This window comes from Urocampus carinirostris, chromosome 20, assembly GCF_059441175.1.
Source record: "Urocampus carinirostris isolate Australia breed hairy pipefish chromosome 20, RoL_Ucar_1.0, whole genome shotgun sequence".
Lineage (NCBI taxonomy): Eukaryota > Metazoa > Chordata > Actinopteri > Syngnathiformes > Syngnathidae > Urocampus > Urocampus carinirostris.
Genome location: NC_142368.1, coordinates 5,386,262 through 5,403,879, shown reverse-complemented (window position 1 = coordinate 5,403,879; position 17,618 = coordinate 5,386,262). Strand labels below are relative to the sequence as shown.

Below are 17,618 nucleotides of genomic sequence, written 5' to 3'. Positions count from 1 at the left end.
GGAGCAACACAGCCCGGACGCTACCAGAAAACCCTCGCTCTGTTCATTATTCCTGGTCCTGCCTCACAGGGTCAAAGGTTATTATGAATATAAGTACAAGAGTTCAGATAAGGACACATAAAAGAAAAAAAGCAGAGGAAAAGGCATGAGAGGAAACACAGCTTGAAATTTCTTACTACTTTCACTAAAATAGAGTGGAAACCTTGGTTATGTACGTTTGTATAAAAATGGATCTTAGTAGAAATGTGTCAAGCTAACCAATTCAACTCACCAAAGGACAGAGGACCATTTCACTCCAGGGTTGAACAGCTGATTTTGACAAACTCATCTGAAGGGTTAAACCAAGTCAGACTGATAACATCATGTTCTGGTTTTCTCTGAAAACAAAGGTGCCCAGACTGTAAAGTTTAAAAGAAGTGCTTGTGTACCAGATGCTGGAAAAAGATCATAGAAATAAACAGGTTGGAAGAGAAGATGGAATGGATTCAAGGTTGAACTTCAGAATCTAATACTCCTTCTGGGTCTTCATCATTGTAGATGTTTTCAGCCATTTGCCACAATTGCAGTATGTTGTCCTCTGACACAGAACAGATCACCCAAGGCTCATTGGAAGACCAAGAGAATTCTTGGTCAACCACTTATGGGAATGTTTGAATCATGCTGCAGGACAACTATCTGAAACACATCAGCAATTCCAAATCTGAATAGCTAAAAAAAACAAACAAAATGAAGGTTCTGAGGTGGCCAAGCTTTAAATCCAATTGAGATGCAGTGGTGTGACCATGAACGGGCAGTTTACGATAGAAAAACCTCCAAAATGGCCTATTTGAAACAAATTTGCAGAGAGGAATGGGACACAATTCCTCCACAGCGTTGTAAAAGACTCATTACCAATTATCGTAAACGTTTGATTTCTATTATCGCTGCCAGAGGTGGCCCAACTTGCTATAAGGTTCAGGGGACAAGACCCTTTTCACATGGGGCCAGTCGGTTTAGATTTTTTTCTGTGCCTTAATAAATGGAATCAACATTTAGAAACTGCAATTTGTATTTCCTTGGGTTGCCTGTATGTGATATCAAAATTGGTTTGATGATCTGAAACCCTTCGTGAGTGATGAATATGCAAAAAAACACAGAATTTAGAAAGGGGGCAAATACTTTTTCACAGCACTGTATATGTCCTCAAACGTTCGTATTATACAACAAGTTTTCAAGCAAACAGCTCAGTTTAACTTAGCGTAGTTAAGTGACCCTGTTCTGATGTTACATAATGGATTATTGCAGTTTGATTGACAGCTGTGGATTCTCATGCCCCCTTATCCCCATTCCCTTAGGATGCTGGGCTGCACGCCGTTCCTGGTAGTGTCCTACTTCTACCTCTGGTACGTGCCCCCCTTTGTCAACGGGAGGTTCGTGTGGTACCTCGGCTTTTATTGCCTCTACCAGACCCTCATCACGGTGAGTCCGTAAAGTTATCCCCTTAATCTACAGTCATATTTTATCTTAATGCCTTGAAAGTGGAAAATGAAAGTTGACAGAAGGAGTAATCACAACGGGGAATTACCCCTTGTGAGGAGCCTGGAGGGGCTTAGGGGGCGCCGCCCCTCTCGAAGGGAAATTACAGCTATTCCTGGCGCCTTTTATCAACATTATACGTGCGTCTCTGTTATACACTCGTTAGATAAATGCCACCTAAAGCTGTTTGCGTGTATTAAAAACCAAATTGTACTTTAAATAATCACTCTAAGATCAGCAGACATGAGAACCTTACAGAGTCATCAAAATAGTCCAAAAATCATCGACTGCTCTCTGCCCAGTCTGGAAGACATTACCAATTTCTCACCTGGGCTCCCATCTATTAGAATGATCCAATCTCATTAAATTGATGAAAACAAATTGATAATCACAGGATTTGAGTATCGGTGCTGTCTTTCATTGATCAGCAGAGAAGTTTCAATAGTCTACTTGATCGGTATATGGCAGCACTTTTTAATAATCATCTGCTCAGAAGGGAATAAGGTTTACAACTAAAAAAATGGAATTAAAAGTTCCATAAAACAGTATATTCAAATTAATATATTTCCAAGGTGTGGCTCCATGTCATGATTACTGATGTGAAGCACCTATGCCCGCTTCTTTGGCGTCAACTGCCTCGGACTCTGATTGGATCCCTGTCACTATTTAAACCCACGTCTATCCGTCACCTGTTGTCAGTCCATCTGTAAACCTCAGCTTACACTAGGCAAGCCTTTTTCGTCCCTGACTCCAACCTGTTTTTTGCTCCTGTCTGTCCCCCCGCTTTGACCCGTTTTTGGTCCTGATCACGTCTACTCTCCCGTCTCGGCTTTCGACCTTTTTTGTCCCCGACCACGTCTACTCTCCTTTCCTGGCTCACGACTCGCTTACCACGTTTTTGCTCTCCTGCCCCGGCTACTGACCGTTTTTCCGTTTACGACAGTCCCACTTCTGCATTCAGAGCGACCTGCTTCCTGCGTCCAGCGATCGTGGGGGCAACCCTTTCTCTTTCTTTGATAAAACTTGTGAGAAACGTACGCAATTGGGTCCTGTTTCCGTTCTGGTCCCGACACACCACTATTCTTTTATAATTAGTAACATTAGTCAATACACCCTTTTAGATCAGTATAAGAAGGTGATATTTTTTAATTCCATTGGCAGACCATTTTGCTCATTTGAATGTCACATTTCTTATCTAACCAGAACAAATAGTTAAACGGAAAAAAAACAGCAGCTGAAAATAAAATGATCTGCCCACAATAACACCAGAATGATTGTTAATGAAGACACTTTGATGAGAGAAACTTCATATTTTCAATTTAGGTTCCATTTCATTCTACTCTACTACATTATTCTATATTATACTATATCATACTCTACTGTACTACACTACATTACATTAAATTACATAGCCTGTCTTAATAATTTAATTAAATCAATTTATTTGGCCCCCCTAAGGGAAAATTAGTTTCCACCGACAGTACCAGGTACAGTCAGTGCTGTCGCAGCAGAGCGTGCGCCAAATGACCAATTTACAGCACCCGGTTTTCTCAGACTTTCTCCCATCGCAGTACTAACCAGGCTAGTCCCTGCTTGGCTTCCCGAGATCGGGCGATCTCAGGGTGGTATGGCTGTAAACAGGTCAATCTAGACAGTAAACAATAAAACTGGAGCCAGAATTTCGTAAAATCAATCTGACATTGGAATTTGTTACAATTTTCTACTAGCTGTGTGCCTAAAAATGTATTTTGCTATTAAAAAGTGTGCCTTGGCTTAAGAATAAGTTGGACAAACACAGTTATGATAAATCTTCAGAATGACAGAATCCTTGAACTTGGGGAATTAAATGTGATGATTCATGCTATGCTAGCTTGTGTGTTTCATTGGCGCAATATTTTTCTATTTTTGACCTGATAGTGCTACCACGTGCCTTATTCGGCCCTTACCATGTTCCTGAGCACAGAACAGAGAGAGCGCGACTCCGCTACAGCCTACCGTAAGCTACCTGTCAATCATCATAAAATAATAGTGTAAATATATATATATATATATGTATATATATTTTTTTGTCAGGTATGACTCTGGAGGTGTTGGGCACCTTGGCCGGGGCCGCCATCCAGGGCCAGATTGTGGCAGGGGCCCACAGAATGAAACACTGCGAACAACACAACATCACCGCCAATGGACTCAACAGCAGCAGGGGGGCCGAAGTGGTCCGCAGTCTGGTGCGCTCCGAGGAGTACATGTCACAAGCTGTAAGCAGAAACAACTTATTCCAGTCCAAGAGGACGCGCATGATAATAATGTTGTGTGGAAAAGGAACGCCATAGGTCATGCATTGGGATTTTGGTTTTTGGCCGCAGCTATTCCGGCCCGGTTTGCTCTTTCAGACACATTTTTGGCAAAGCTTCCTCGCGGTCGGGGCATGGGCAAATAATGACAGCGTTAAATGGGAGCAAACAAACGTGCTAAAGAGCAAAGCGCTAATTCTGGCGTCTGACTTGCTGGCCTTGTTTTCGAGCTACCGTATTTTGCGCGGGGAAAGGAACACACCCTCGCACAACCAACCAACAAGGCGCCAGAGTATATTTTGTTATTTCAACTTTTGCTGTTTTTTGTGTTTACAGAAGGAAGTTTACATGATTGCTGCTGGTGTCATCGGGGGAATATTCCTCGTCTGCACCGTGGTTATGTTCTTGGGAGTCAAAGAGAAAGATGGTAAAGACTATCTAACTATCTAACTTACTAACTGTAATATGCCTATAGTATGCTGGAAAACAATTAACCCAATAGGTGAGGTGCTTAAAAAAGATAAATGCATTTTTGACTTACTAACTACTTAAGCAGCTTTATAACTTGAGTGGAAAACAACGAACTATAACAACCTAGACAGATAAGTAACTGAACAATCAGGTTACTAAAAGCTAAGTTGTTAACTTACTACATAATTAACAGGAAGAGTTTGGGGGTTAACTGATTAACTAACTAACTAACTAACTAACTGACTGACTAACTGTAATATGCCTATAATATGCTGGAAAACAATTAACTAAATAGGTAATTTGCTAAAAAAAAAAGACAAATATATGTTTGGCTTACTAACTACTTAATTAGCTTTATAACTTGAGTGGAAAACAACTAACTATAAGAACCGAGAAAGATAAGTAACTAAACAATTAGGTTACCAAAAGCTAAGTTGTTAACTTACTACATAAGTAACAGGAAGAGTTTTGGGGTTAAATTAACTAACTAACTGACCGACCGACCGACCGACCGACCGACCGGACTGGAAAACAATACCTGAACAAGTGGGTTGCTAAAAAACTATGTATTTGTTGTAGTAACTAATTAAGTTTCAATAAATTGAGTAGAAACCAACTAACTAACCTACTAACTAGATAACTAACTTATTATTATTTGCAGAAAAATGCCCAATTAACTAAATAAAGCAGGTTGCTAACTTCCTAACTAACCAGATAACTTTTGCAGAAGCCAACTAACTTATGTATTAACTAACTGTTTAAAAAGGGTTACGGTACATAAAAAACCATCTTGCTAAAATGCTTAGTAGCTAACTACTTACAGAAGTAAGTAGCGGCTAGATACTTCTGTAAGCAGTTAGCTCCTTAGCATTTTAGCGAGTTACTAACCAAATGTTTTGAGTGTAAACGGACAAACTTAACAACTAACCAACCAGTTATCCAACACCTCACTAAAAAAAATAATTCGGAGCGAGTCTGCGATGAAATTAGGTAGTTTGCAACTTAATAAAGTAGCTATTTAGATAGCTTTAGTTTAAAATATCTAACTAACAGACTGGAATACTGTACACCAGACAAAGAAATACTTAGAGTTGGTTTTCAAACAGGTTAAATAGCAAACTACCTACTTAAATATATGCCTAAACAGCTTTTATGTTAACTAACTTAAAGGTAACTGGAAAATAAACAAAGACAAAGCAACTTACCTTGCTCATTGGATAGCTAGATTACTCAAATGTAACCAAATTGCTTTAATACTGACTAACCTGCTAAGATGACATGGGGAAAATCTGGAAAGAAAAGACATGCTTATCATCAAAAATATACGACGTGCGTTTGGGGAAGAATTTAGCAGTTAGCTTGTGGTCTGCGGTAATCGGTGGTGGTTTTGTCAAGCATCAAAAGAAGGCAAATATTTCAAAGAAATCACCTTTGAAACTCCTCGGGCGCTTTCTCTATAGCTCAAAAGGATGAAAAGCACTTTTATTTGTCTGGCAGGGAAAACCTTACATTTGATCTTAGAACGCTGCCTAAAATAGTTTGCCATGTACAGTAAATATTGATACCTTGGCGTTTGTATGTTGGTTTTATATTAAAATGTGAGACTGCCTATATTTAGTCAGGATTGTATAATCTCTGAATTTATAATTTCTTCCATATTTCGCTCCTTTACAATTTCATGTATGCTTATTTAGTAGCCAGAAGTGGCCTTGAATGTTATCATATCCAACTTGCTAAAACTGGTTTCGACAAAAAGTTTATTCGGTGGAAATTTCGACCGCTGTACCCTAAAAGGAGGGTAAGGTGTGTTATTTGACCACTAAATGTCTCTATATAGTGACATGCCACCAAAAACGAACGCAAAAAAACACAAAGAAGAATACAAACTACGGAGGCTAAAGTAATCAAACTTCATCTTTTTTTTTTTTTTGCCCAGCCTTTTTTTTTTTTAACGATTGTATGTCACGACCATAACCTGATCAGAACCCAATTGCGTAACGATAACCACAAGTTTTATTGATAGAAAGAGGAAGGGCAATCCGGTGCTCGCTGGACGCGGGAAGCAAGCCGCTCACAAAATCGGATCTTCATCTGAATACGGAAGGGGATCTTCCGTAGCCGGAGATAGCGGTGTCGGGGACGGGAAAAACAGGTCGATAGCCGGGACAGCAGAGCAAAAACGTGGTCGGGATTAAAAAAGGGTCGTAAGCCGGGACGGGAGAGCAGACGTGGTCGGAATCAAAAACAGGTCGTAGCCGGAGACAGACGGAGAGATCAGGAACGGACAGGTGGAAAAACGGGTGCAAAAACGGGACAGGCGGGAGTCAGGGTCAAAATGCTTGCCTTGTAACAACAGATGTTCGCTGACTGACTGACAAACGGAGAATGACAGGACTAGGCTTAAAAATGGACAGGGACCAATTAGGTAGCCCGCAGCGGCTGGCGCCATATGAGCGGGCACAGGTGATGCTAGTCAGTAATTAAGACATTGGAGGTGCTGAAGAATACAGACTGTCCCTTTAAACAATTTGGTCTTTAAGAATTTTATTTTATTTTTCATGTTTTATTTCTACAGTGTTTCTATATTTTTTTCACTCAAGTGTGTGTGCAAGTATTTTATAATTTTACTCCCAAAATATTTTACCGGATTGGCAGAAAATATGTTAATTTGGAGAACTGCATTTTTTATTTAAATATTTTTCATATACTATTGTTTTTTGTATTATTATAAATATTATGTATTACAATTTTTATTAACGATTTAAAATTAAAGTAAAGTCATACCACTGTTTTTTTATGTACATGTTTTATATTTTATGTATAGTTATAGTATTTTATTTACTAGAAAACAATTTTACAAAAATAAGTATAGTAAATATATATATATTTATATATACATATACATATACATGTGTGTGAGTGTGTATAATTAAACCTTGAAATAAACAAAATTGTGTTACAAGGCAGATGGCTCAATTTAAAAATATTTATTCGAAAATTGACCACTTGGAGGTGCTGAATAATACACACACCAAGTTTAGATTTTGTTTTAGCCTCTGGACCACCTTATTAGTAAGAATAGTTTTCAACCACTTTCGTCTTGTGTGAATTGTTTTCCACCATAGTCTGTATTTAATTTTGTCCAGAATATTCTGTAAATAAACCCTTCTTAGTAACTTCTCCTCACCTCCAGAATTTACTTTGATAACCGAACATTGGGTACCTGGAAAAGAACATTGTCTAGCTAGCCGTAGGTGTCACAAAAGTGATATATTTCTGATTTATCATTCGTGGTGATTTCTTTGTAGATCCGTACGCACCAAAAACCGAGAAGCAGATTCCGTTCCACCGCGGCTTCCTGATGGTGATGCGTCACGGGCCTTACCTCATCCTCACCGCCGCTTTCCTCTTCATCCTGGTGGCGATACAGGTAAAAAAAACAAAAAACGTCCCGATCGATGTTAATGGGACCGGTGGATCAATGGAGTACCACTTTCTATTCCTGTTACGGTCAGTGCCTCGGACTGATTTGTTGCCTTTTTTTTGCAGTTGGTGCAGAACAATTTTGTCCTTTTCTGCACGTACGCGGCAAACCTGAGTGAACACTTCCAGAATATCGTGCTGACCATCCTGGTGAGTCTTCGCTTTCAGTTGGCGGTAATGGACTGTATTCCTGCGGGCTAGTTTTAGAAAAATGCATTGGTGTATAGAAGCATTCGTGGCTTGCACGCACACTGCAAAAAAAGGCTATTTAATTACTGTATTAATTTTATTTAATTTTTTTCAAGTATTTTTCTCTTAATGTATATATATATAAATATATATATATATATATATATATAGATATTATTTTATTTCTATTAAAATTGGAAAAACATCCATTGTACATTTAACTGAAGCACTTTTTAAAAATGCAATTATAAATTACTTAATTTACTAAAAAGTATTATTTTTTTCTCATTTTCCTAAGAGAACAAATAGCATAGTAGAATAACTTTCTTTTTACTATTCTTATGTTTTTCTAGCAAAATAATAGAAATAATATGAGAAAAAAAATAAAATTTTAATTATTATTCTCTTATTCTAATAAGTGTTTTTATCATAAGAAGTATTTGTCTAAGATTTTTAAAATAAATTTCATAATTTATTTTCCAGTAAAATAACCAAGAATCATTAGAAAAAAAGTGCAATTCTCCTTTTTTTAACTAATAAGTATTATTTTACCTATGTATGATGAAAAAAATAAAGACAATTTAAGAATTTTGCTTTTTTATTGTTTTACTGTTTTTTACTACATTATTTATCATTTTATGAGAGAAAAATACTTCTAATAAAAAAGGAAAAGATAAATGTAGCAATCCAAATAAGCACATTTGTGTCAGGAAGGACCAGAACAGAGCAGGGGACCCCAGAGCGTTCGTTACAAGTCTTTTATTTGGGAAACGTAAGGGTTAGCGGGAAACGCGATGAACGTCGAACGTCAGCAGCAACGCCGTGAAGACAACTTCGGGACACGTAGCCAATCGTAGCGTGGGACGGAAGCAGGTCGAGTTTACCGGGACTTGAGAGAAGATCGTAGCGTGGAACGGAAGCAGGTCGGATCGGAGGCAGGCAGAATCAGGTAAACAAGTCAAAAATACACAGGAAAATCAAGCGAGTCAAACGGGGTAAAAAGTAATCCTCCGACCAAGAGTTCTCCGCGTAACGCGTTTAAAAAGGGAGCATTAACCAATCAGGAAGCACATTCCAGCGCGCCACATGATTACCCCAGGTGGCTCCACTTGGGTAATCATGACAATTTGATTGTTTTACTGATTGTTATTTAGTGAGTGTTATTTTTCTTATTTTGCAATAATAACAAACAAACAATATAGTAAAATAAGAAAAAAATGACTATATGTTCAATTTTATTACCATATTCATTATCTGTTTTTTTCTTTCATAATAAGAAAAAAATACAGTACTTGAAAAATATAACTGGAAGTAATGCAGTAATCCAATTTAGCTAGTTTTATTGTTTTACTAATAGATATTATTTTTCTCATTTTACACTAAGAACAAATAAATAATATGGTAAGTTTAATACAAAGGACAGATTTACTATATTTTCAATTTTACGATGGGATTTATCTTCTTTTTTTTTTTTTTTTACCAAAATAGAAAAAATAAAACGGCAATCCAAATTAACAAATTTTCTGTCATTAGAATTATTTTCTCATTTTTACTAGAATAAATAAATAGAAAATTAAGTAAAACGAGTAAAAGAAAATGTTTTTAAACTCTATTTATCATTTGTATTCTAGCTGAAGGAGAAAATAATACAACAAAGTGCAGTTACCCAAATTAGCAGATTTTCTGCCAATCGTATAAAACTAAAATATAAAAAAAAGTGTGGATATTTTTTCTTAATCACCTTTTATTAAAATAAATTATAATCCATAACATCATGTTTATTACTTAAATTATTATTTTCTCATTTTAACAATCGGTATTCTTATCATGATTATAAATTTTTATAAGAATAACAAAACCATATTAAAACAATGAGAACAATTAGTTTTACTATATTTCTTTTTTTTACTGGATTTATATATTTTTTCTAGTAAAATAAGACAATCATAGTAAATAATATAACATTAATAATATAGTGATGTTAGTAATAATACATATATTACTGTTAATAATTAATACATAATATTTATATTTTACAAATTATTCATTTATCCAGGTCAAAACTTTCAATAAAATATTTAAAAAAATCAAATAATGAAAACACTGTATATTCATTATTTTCTGTAGGCTTAAAAAGCAAGGTTACATATAACAACATGCATTTTTTAACAGCAAAAACTAGAAGCTATTTTTTCTTATTTTATAGCAATTTCGTGTATATGATTGCCACCTCGCCTGTTGACATTTTCATATTTGGACGTGGCCACGGAACACCTCGATTAAATTGTGTTTATCCTTCCGCAAATGGACCCTGGCTGACGTTTGACTTCCTCCACACTTTGAATGGAACTCAGTTTACCTTCGCCTTTTATATATTTGTAAATATTATAAAAGTCGTTTAAATCTCCCGAGCGGCAGCAGTCAAAATGATGGCGGTTGGTCAGCCACTTTTTAAATATATAATACGGTTCACTGTTCATGTCGGGGAACTACTTCCTGTGGTGTGTCCTGGGCAAGTACAGCCTGGCGGCGCCCATCTTTCTTCGGGCTGTTTTTTTGTGTGTAGTTGTTCACTCCCCGGGGCAGCACGGCAGCTGGGTGGTTGGGCGCAGCCCCACGGGGCAGAGGTTCAGCTACCGCAACCTCCCTGAGCGGAGTTTGCATGTTCTCCCTGTGCTTCGGTGGGTTTACTCCGGTGTCCCCCCACATTCCAAAAACATGCCTGTCAGGTCAATTGGCCGGTCCGAATTGTCCCTTGGTGTGAATGAGCGAGTGAGTTATCTGTCGCTGTATGCCCTGCGACTGGCTGGTAACCAGTTCAGGGTGTCCCCTGCCCACTGCCCGTAGATAGCTGGGATGGGCTCCAGCACCCCGCGACCCTATTGAGGATAAGCCGTTCAGCTAATGGATGGATGGATGTTTACTCCCCAGGGCAGCACAGCTGCTGGGTGGTTAGCGCGCAGGGGCAGAGGTTCAGGGTTCAAGTCCAGCTACCACAACCTCCCTATGCGGAGTTTGCATGTTCTCCCCGTGCTTCGGTGGGTTTACTCCGGTGTTCCCCTCACATTCCAAAAACATGCCTGTCAGGTTAATTGGCCGGTCCAAATTGTCCCTAGGTGTGAATGAGCGAGTGAGTTGTCTGTCGCAGTAGTAGGCAACCAGTTCAGGGTGTCCCCTGCCCACTGCCCGGATATACCTGGGATGGGCTCCAGCACCCCCGCGACCCTACTGAGAATAAGTTGTGCAGATAATGGATAGATGAATGGATGTTTACTCCCCCACATGAAACAGATAGAACTGGTTTCAATGGTTACCCGTAACAAGGGGAGCCTCCTAACCGGACTCAGATACAGCACCTTCATCATCTGTCCAGCATTGTTTTTCCGTGTAGAGTATTGAACACATAATTCATCCTTTCAGCCTCAGTTCTCTTCTTATTGTGCGTTACCAGGTGTCTGCCGTGGTAAGCATCCCGTTGTGGCAGTGGTTCCTACAGAAATTCGGGAAGAAAACGGCAGCTTTTTGTGGAATAACCGTAAGTTCATTACTCCACTGATTGAAAAAACTACTTGTAATATTTCCTACCAAATATGCTCAAAAAAGAAAATGGAAATATATTTTTAAAAAATCATAAAAATTGAATGAAAAATATACATTTTAAATTGAAAAACAACAACATTTGAATAAGAACATACAGTACATGGGTACATGTGTACATATCCACATTTATACATTCTTGCTTTTATTTTGTTTTTTTTTTGTACTCCATATTTCCTATTATGTAATGTAACATATACATTTATTCTAATTTTAATTTTGGACAAATGCAAACAAAATTCCAGTTCCTTATTTTGACTATTGTTGTTCGCTCTTCATTTTGAGTATCACATCATTTTTGCTATCAGCCAATCATGTTGCTGTTCTTTGATTCCACGCCTTTTTAGGACTGATTTGTTTTTTGTAACCCTGAAAATAAAATGAAGGGGCTCGGAGGAAGGCTTCAGGGAGGGATTAATTATCTTGTCTAAAAGCTCCTCTCCAGGTCCCCTTTTCAAGTTCAGATCCATTGATGTCTCCTCTCTTATTTTGAGTGTCTACTAAAGTTTCAACCTAACAGTAAGGCTCACATAGAGGTCCAATTTTGTTTTTTTGCAGTGGATCATGCCCTTCACAATGATGCTGGTGTTCATTCCCAACGTGGTGGTGGCGTACGTGGTGGCCGTTTCCTCCGGCCTCAGCGTTGCCGCCTCGCTCCTTCTCCCCTGGTAAGAATCCATTATCTCCTCGCAGGGCCCAGTGTCCGAGTCGGCCAATTTGACGGTAAAAACCTCATCAGGTCCATGCTCCCCGACGTGGTGGACGACTTCCGTCTCGCCAACCCCAACTGCAAAGGGCACGAAGCCATCTTCTACTCCTTCTACGTTTTCTTCACCAAGTTCGCCGCCGCCGTCTCGCTCGGCGTGTCCACTCTTTGCCTGCAGTAAGACGCCGTCGCTCACCTTTCGAGACGCAGATTTTTCAGAAAATACTTTTTTCCGTTGAACAAAAACATCAATTCTCGAGATCTCAAAAAAAACTTCGGTCCCTGGCTAGGTTTGCAGGGTACAAAAACGGCGAATGCAAGCAGTCGGAATCTGTGGTCTACACGCTCAAACTGCTCATCGGCGCCGCCCCGGTGGCCTTCATTATCACGGGACTTATGATCCTGCTCTTTTACCCAATCACGGAAAAGGTCCGACTGCGAAATAAACTACACCTGGATGACCTGCGGTGAGACCAAATGTTCTTATTATGTGTAGAATCCTCATTTATGGTTTAAGAAGATCATCTAAAGTACATTTTTGATAACATTGCTTTAAAGCACCATCATCATAATGTCATATTTTTTTCAAATTTTTGGGAAAAAGTTCCAAATACAGTAAACCCCGAGATACCACATTAGTCACTTGTAAGGTGTGGATCACTATGTGAAATTGCCGTATAGCGCGAATGGACACCTATGGGTCCTGAACCCCGGCACCCCAGATAAAAAACATTACAATAAGAACTACTTATGGGTTAAAATACATATGAATTAAAAAAATAACATTTTAAATAAATATACAAGTAAAGGAAACAAATAAATGTTATTTAAATGTAGTTTGAGCTGGTCAAGAGGAGTAGCAGGTGGATGCAGATGGAAAGAGGAGACATCAACGGCAGATTAAAAATGACACAGATTTTTAAACTTCCACCAGCTCGGATTGTCAATCCCTTAGAAAATGTCCTTGTTTGTATCGCTTTTTATTTTTAATAATACTCCAGATCATTGATTTGTAATGACCATGCAAATTAGCGAGGGTAGATATTTGTTTGCCTTCTTCGTATTTCTTGATAATGGTAAAGCCTTTCCGTGGGTATCATGTTTTTGCTTCTACCTTTAGCATCTCTGCAAGCTTTAGGGCCCATAGTGAAAAAATATATTACAAAAAATTACAGTCTTGTATCGTCATTTTTAAAAGTCTACTTAGCACACGACATACTGAATTTAACCAATGGCAGACCAGCATTTGATATGACATCGACCAATAGCAGACAGCCATCTTAAAACCATAATTCGTCATAAACACGAACACTGCAAAGATTGAAAGTTTGTCGCGAAATAATTTGTTATTGATGTCATATAGTGGGGAAAATTTCGTAAAGAGGGCCTGAAAATGACAGTTTATTCCACATCGGAAATGAAAAAAAAAACCATCTAATTCCTCACAGTTAAGCGAAAATGTCGTAAAGCGGAGACGCTGTATCCCAGGGGTATACTGTATGGAGTTTTAGCGCTCTCTAGTGGTTAGTTGAATAGTGCAGGTTAGTTTTTTATGACTGCTACATCATAGCTCCCTGTAAATTCAGTCATTTCTGTGATTATTTGTCTACATCTGATTGAAAATAAACACACATGTGCAATATTCATTTATTTATGTATTTATTGTTATGAATCACAGGAAACAAAGCAGAAGTTCAGACGAACCGGGCGTGATGTGACGAAGGAGCACAAATCCAGACGCCCAACAGGTATTCCAGCAGTGCATGCTGGGAAATTGGTGGCTTTGGTGTATATTACACTGGGAATTTGTTTTTTTTTGTTTCAAAATGTACTGTATAGCCATGATAGAGTAATAGAATTTATACAAATGAATGTATATCAGGGTTTTATTCCTCCCCCTCTTTTCCTTGCTGTGTTTATTTTGGTGTTATTTATTATTTATGAATTATGTGAGATGATGGCAATGCAGAAGAAAAATCACGCAGTTATTAAAAATTTATTTTTTTAAAGATTGTTGTGATCTCTTGTAACTCCTATGAGTGTGTTACTAGTCCCTCTATAGGTAAGATGCTGTCATAAGTCTGCCCAAAAGGGAAATTTTGTCTAGCCTGGCAGATTTCCCCCACTCATTTAATATAACTAATTGACAATCAGCGTGATTTACTGACGATAACAACATATTTTGGTGCTGAGACAATCGGGCTGTGTGTAAAATCTCGGGATTTGGATTGTGTAATATGACATTCATCTGATGTCAATTAGTTCTGCAATAAAGTCTTTCTTCATGATGATCTCTGTTGTTTTTCATTTTATGTGTGTGTGAGGGTGTAAGTAGAGTAGAGTAGAGTAGAGTAGAGTAGAGTAGAATAAAGTAGATGCCTCTCGTCTCAATAAACTGGTGAAGAAAGCGAGCTCTGTTGTGGGCACAGAGCTGGACAGCCTGACAACAGTAGCTGAGGGACAGGCACTGGAAAAGCTGCGGTCAATCATGGACAATTCATCACATCTCCAGACAGAAGAGCATCTTCAGCAACAGACTGCTGTCACAGTCTTGTTCCACGGACAGACTGAGGAGATCTTTTCTTCCTCATGCCATGAGGCTCTTTAACTCCACCCGGCGGAGGAAAGGCCCACATTAAACCACACCCCCCACATTGCATAGAGTCATACCTAAGACTTATAACATTGGTTAAAAATGGCGGCGCCCTCTGTTGGCTGCGGCTGCATCGGCTCGCTACAACGGGTCAGGTGTATCGACATTTCGTTCTGTGTACATTGTTACAAAGAATGACAATACAAAGGAAATTATTATTATTATTATTATTATTCTGTGTAGCATTATCTAGATACTCCATATAACACGCTACAGTGGGCATCAACACATCACATTGGCTATTTGCGTATTGTATTCTTTTTGCTTTGTTATTGTTTTGTTCTCCAGTGTAGGGAGGCTGCTGGAAGTGTGAATTTCCCTGCGGGGATGAATAAAGTATCTATCTATCTAGAATATGTGTTTGTGAGACTGTCAAAATAAAGGTTGAGGGATGAGTTGTTCCTTCAAAGTTTTATTACAGAATATTCCGAGCACATATGAGCGACAATGGTTGTAAAATTTGCAAGTGCTAAGATGGCTGAACATTGTTTTATAGTAAAAGGACAGTCCAAAGAGCACCAACTAAAGGAAAACCAAATTAAAATAGTGGAAATATTCACTTAATCAAACAGGATTTGATATGACTAGCCCAAGCCACGCCTGGTTTCAAAATAAAACACAAGTGGAATAATGGGACGAAATAAAGGAAGGGACACATTTCAATATTGCAACAGTAAAATTTACAGGGTAGTAGTGTTAGATCTCCCTTAATCAAAACTAGTGCAATGAGATTGAAAATAATGTTCAAAAATAATAACAAATGGAAAAAATATGAATATTAAATTAATGTACATCGCCAAGATATATATATATATATATATATATATATATATATATATATATATTACAGTTTTGTGTGTAATATTGATATCTTTGGGGGAAAAAAACGTCTCTACTAAGCCAGTTGTTTCAAGTGACTTAAATAGTACCAGATTTATAGATTAAAATATTGGGTATAGATTAGGTCCAAAATCAAAATTTATCTTAAAACATGACAAAAAAACACAGCGTATGAGGTAGGAGATGGTAAACTACATATCCCACCATGCATTTTAGAACATGGCCATGGCAGCAGGAAGCCGACAAAGCGGCGAGCGACTGCAATTAATAGATACCTGTCGACCTGTACGTTTTTGCCGTACAAAGTACGTTTATTATGCATTTTAAGACGTGTACGAGGTACAAGAAAATCTGTACGGAAAAACGCAAATTTGTCAATTATGGGTACCATCCGGCAATACACCGACTATCACGAAAGGGCAAATCAAGTCAAACGAGTTCGCCGCAGAAGCCTCTATCTCGGTATCGTTTTTTTCTTTGCAAACGAAGCGAGCAGTTTGCTACTACTGTGCGCATGCATCTGCCGCCTGGGCATTTCCCATCAAGCATCATTCCGTGGTAGTTGTGTAGTGAAAGGAAGTCCGTCTCTTTTTAGAGAACCGTCTTTTTCGGCTCAACTCGTTAAAGCGAGCCGGCTTTCAAACGCCTCACTTGCTTTGATGCATTATATTACGAATTATCATGTTGTACAAAGAAGTTAAGAAAAAAAGGAAGTATAAAAGGAGAAAATGAAAAAAGACAGGTTTGTGGTCATCCCTTTAATCAGTATATAACCAGCAATAATTTAATACAGAAAATGAATTCATAATTTGAATAAGAAAATGTATTATTCTACTTAATTCTATTTGCATGTATTTTTCCCTTCTACAGTGAACGTCCAAGCTACTTCATTTTTGAACCTTTTTTATAATAAACCTCATTCATGTCGAGCAACTCAGTATCTCACAACAAAATGTTAATTAACAATATATATGATATAACACAACACATGTACAATATAACATGTTAAACTACATAAATAAATATGTTTGATAAAAAAAATATGGTGTAAGATTATTTTGTATTTTGTAAGGGAAGATACAACATTTTGTAAGGGCATGGAGCCGTGGAGGTTGACAGGTATGTTATTACAGGGTTGGGTAGGGTTACTTTAACTGGATTACTTTCAATTACTTTTGGATTACTCCAATACCAAATATGCTAATAAAAGACAAAAGAAACTAAATATGAATACAATTATGACTCACCACACGTGGTAAGCTTTCTCTCCTGGCTTTGATCTCCGGCAAAACTAACATAAAATGCGACAGAAACAAAATGAAAATAAATCCAAACAGCTTGCCAACATCCTTTTTGCCGTTCCATGTGTTCCGTTACTCCCCAAGCCTGCACAAAATTTAGTAATTTTATTCATATGTACTTTCTTTTGTCTTTTATTAGCATATTTGGTATTGGAGTAATCCAAAAGTAATTGAAAGTAATCCAGTTAAAGTAACCCTACCCAACCCTGTATGTTAATAGGATTCAGCTTTTCGCTGCCGGTATGCATTCCACTGCTTGATGTTACTACAAATGCATTTTTAAAAATAAATTTCAAGATAAAGTGAGCATGGGTTAGTTTAGAGCAGGGGTGTCAAACTCATTTTAACTCGGGGGCCACACGATCGAACAAACATTCTGTCGTGGGCCGGACTAGTAAATTAAAGAGAAAGAAAAAGAGAGATAAAGAAATAAGAGGAAGAGTGAGGAAAAAGAAGAGAGGGCAGGAGAAAGAGAGAGAGAGCGTGAGAAATAAAAGATAAAAAGTCATGAGAGGGGGAAAAGAAAAGGAGAGGAAGGAAGAAATCCAAAGAGAAATAGAAAGATGGAAGGA

The 17,618-nt window shown here is 38.0% G+C and overlaps 1 protein-coding gene across 2 annotated transcripts in view; it reads left to right on the top strand.

Moving 5' to 3' along the window:
* mfsd2b (MFSD2 lysolipid transporter B, sphingolipid) overlaps positions 1–14,543 on the top strand; it is a 41,438-nt gene extending 26,895 nt beyond the window's left edge. For both annotated transcript variants that reach the window (XM_088325580.1, XM_088325581.1), the window contains exons 5-15: positions 1,335–1,458; positions 3,433–3,511; positions 3,589–3,770; positions 4,143–4,233; positions 7,586–7,707; positions 7,827–7,910; positions 11,401–11,484; positions 12,105–12,214; positions 12,286–12,429; positions 12,543–12,719; positions 13,931–14,543. In XM_088325580.1, the coding sequence (XP_088181706.1) occupies positions 1,335–1,458; positions 3,433–3,511; positions 3,589–3,770; positions 4,143–4,233; positions 7,586–7,707; positions 7,827–7,910; positions 11,401–11,484; positions 12,105–12,214; positions 12,286–12,429; positions 12,543–12,719; positions 13,931–13,970 (1,237 nt within the window). In that variant the 3' untranslated portion in view covers positions 13,971–14,543. The remainder of the gene's footprint in view (positions 1–1,334; positions 1,459–3,432; positions 3,512–3,588; positions 3,771–4,142; positions 4,234–7,585; positions 7,708–7,826; positions 7,911–11,400; positions 11,485–12,104; positions 12,215–12,285; positions 12,430–12,542; positions 12,720–13,930) is intronic.
* The last annotated feature ends 3,075 nt before the right edge of the window (positions 14,544–17,618 follow it).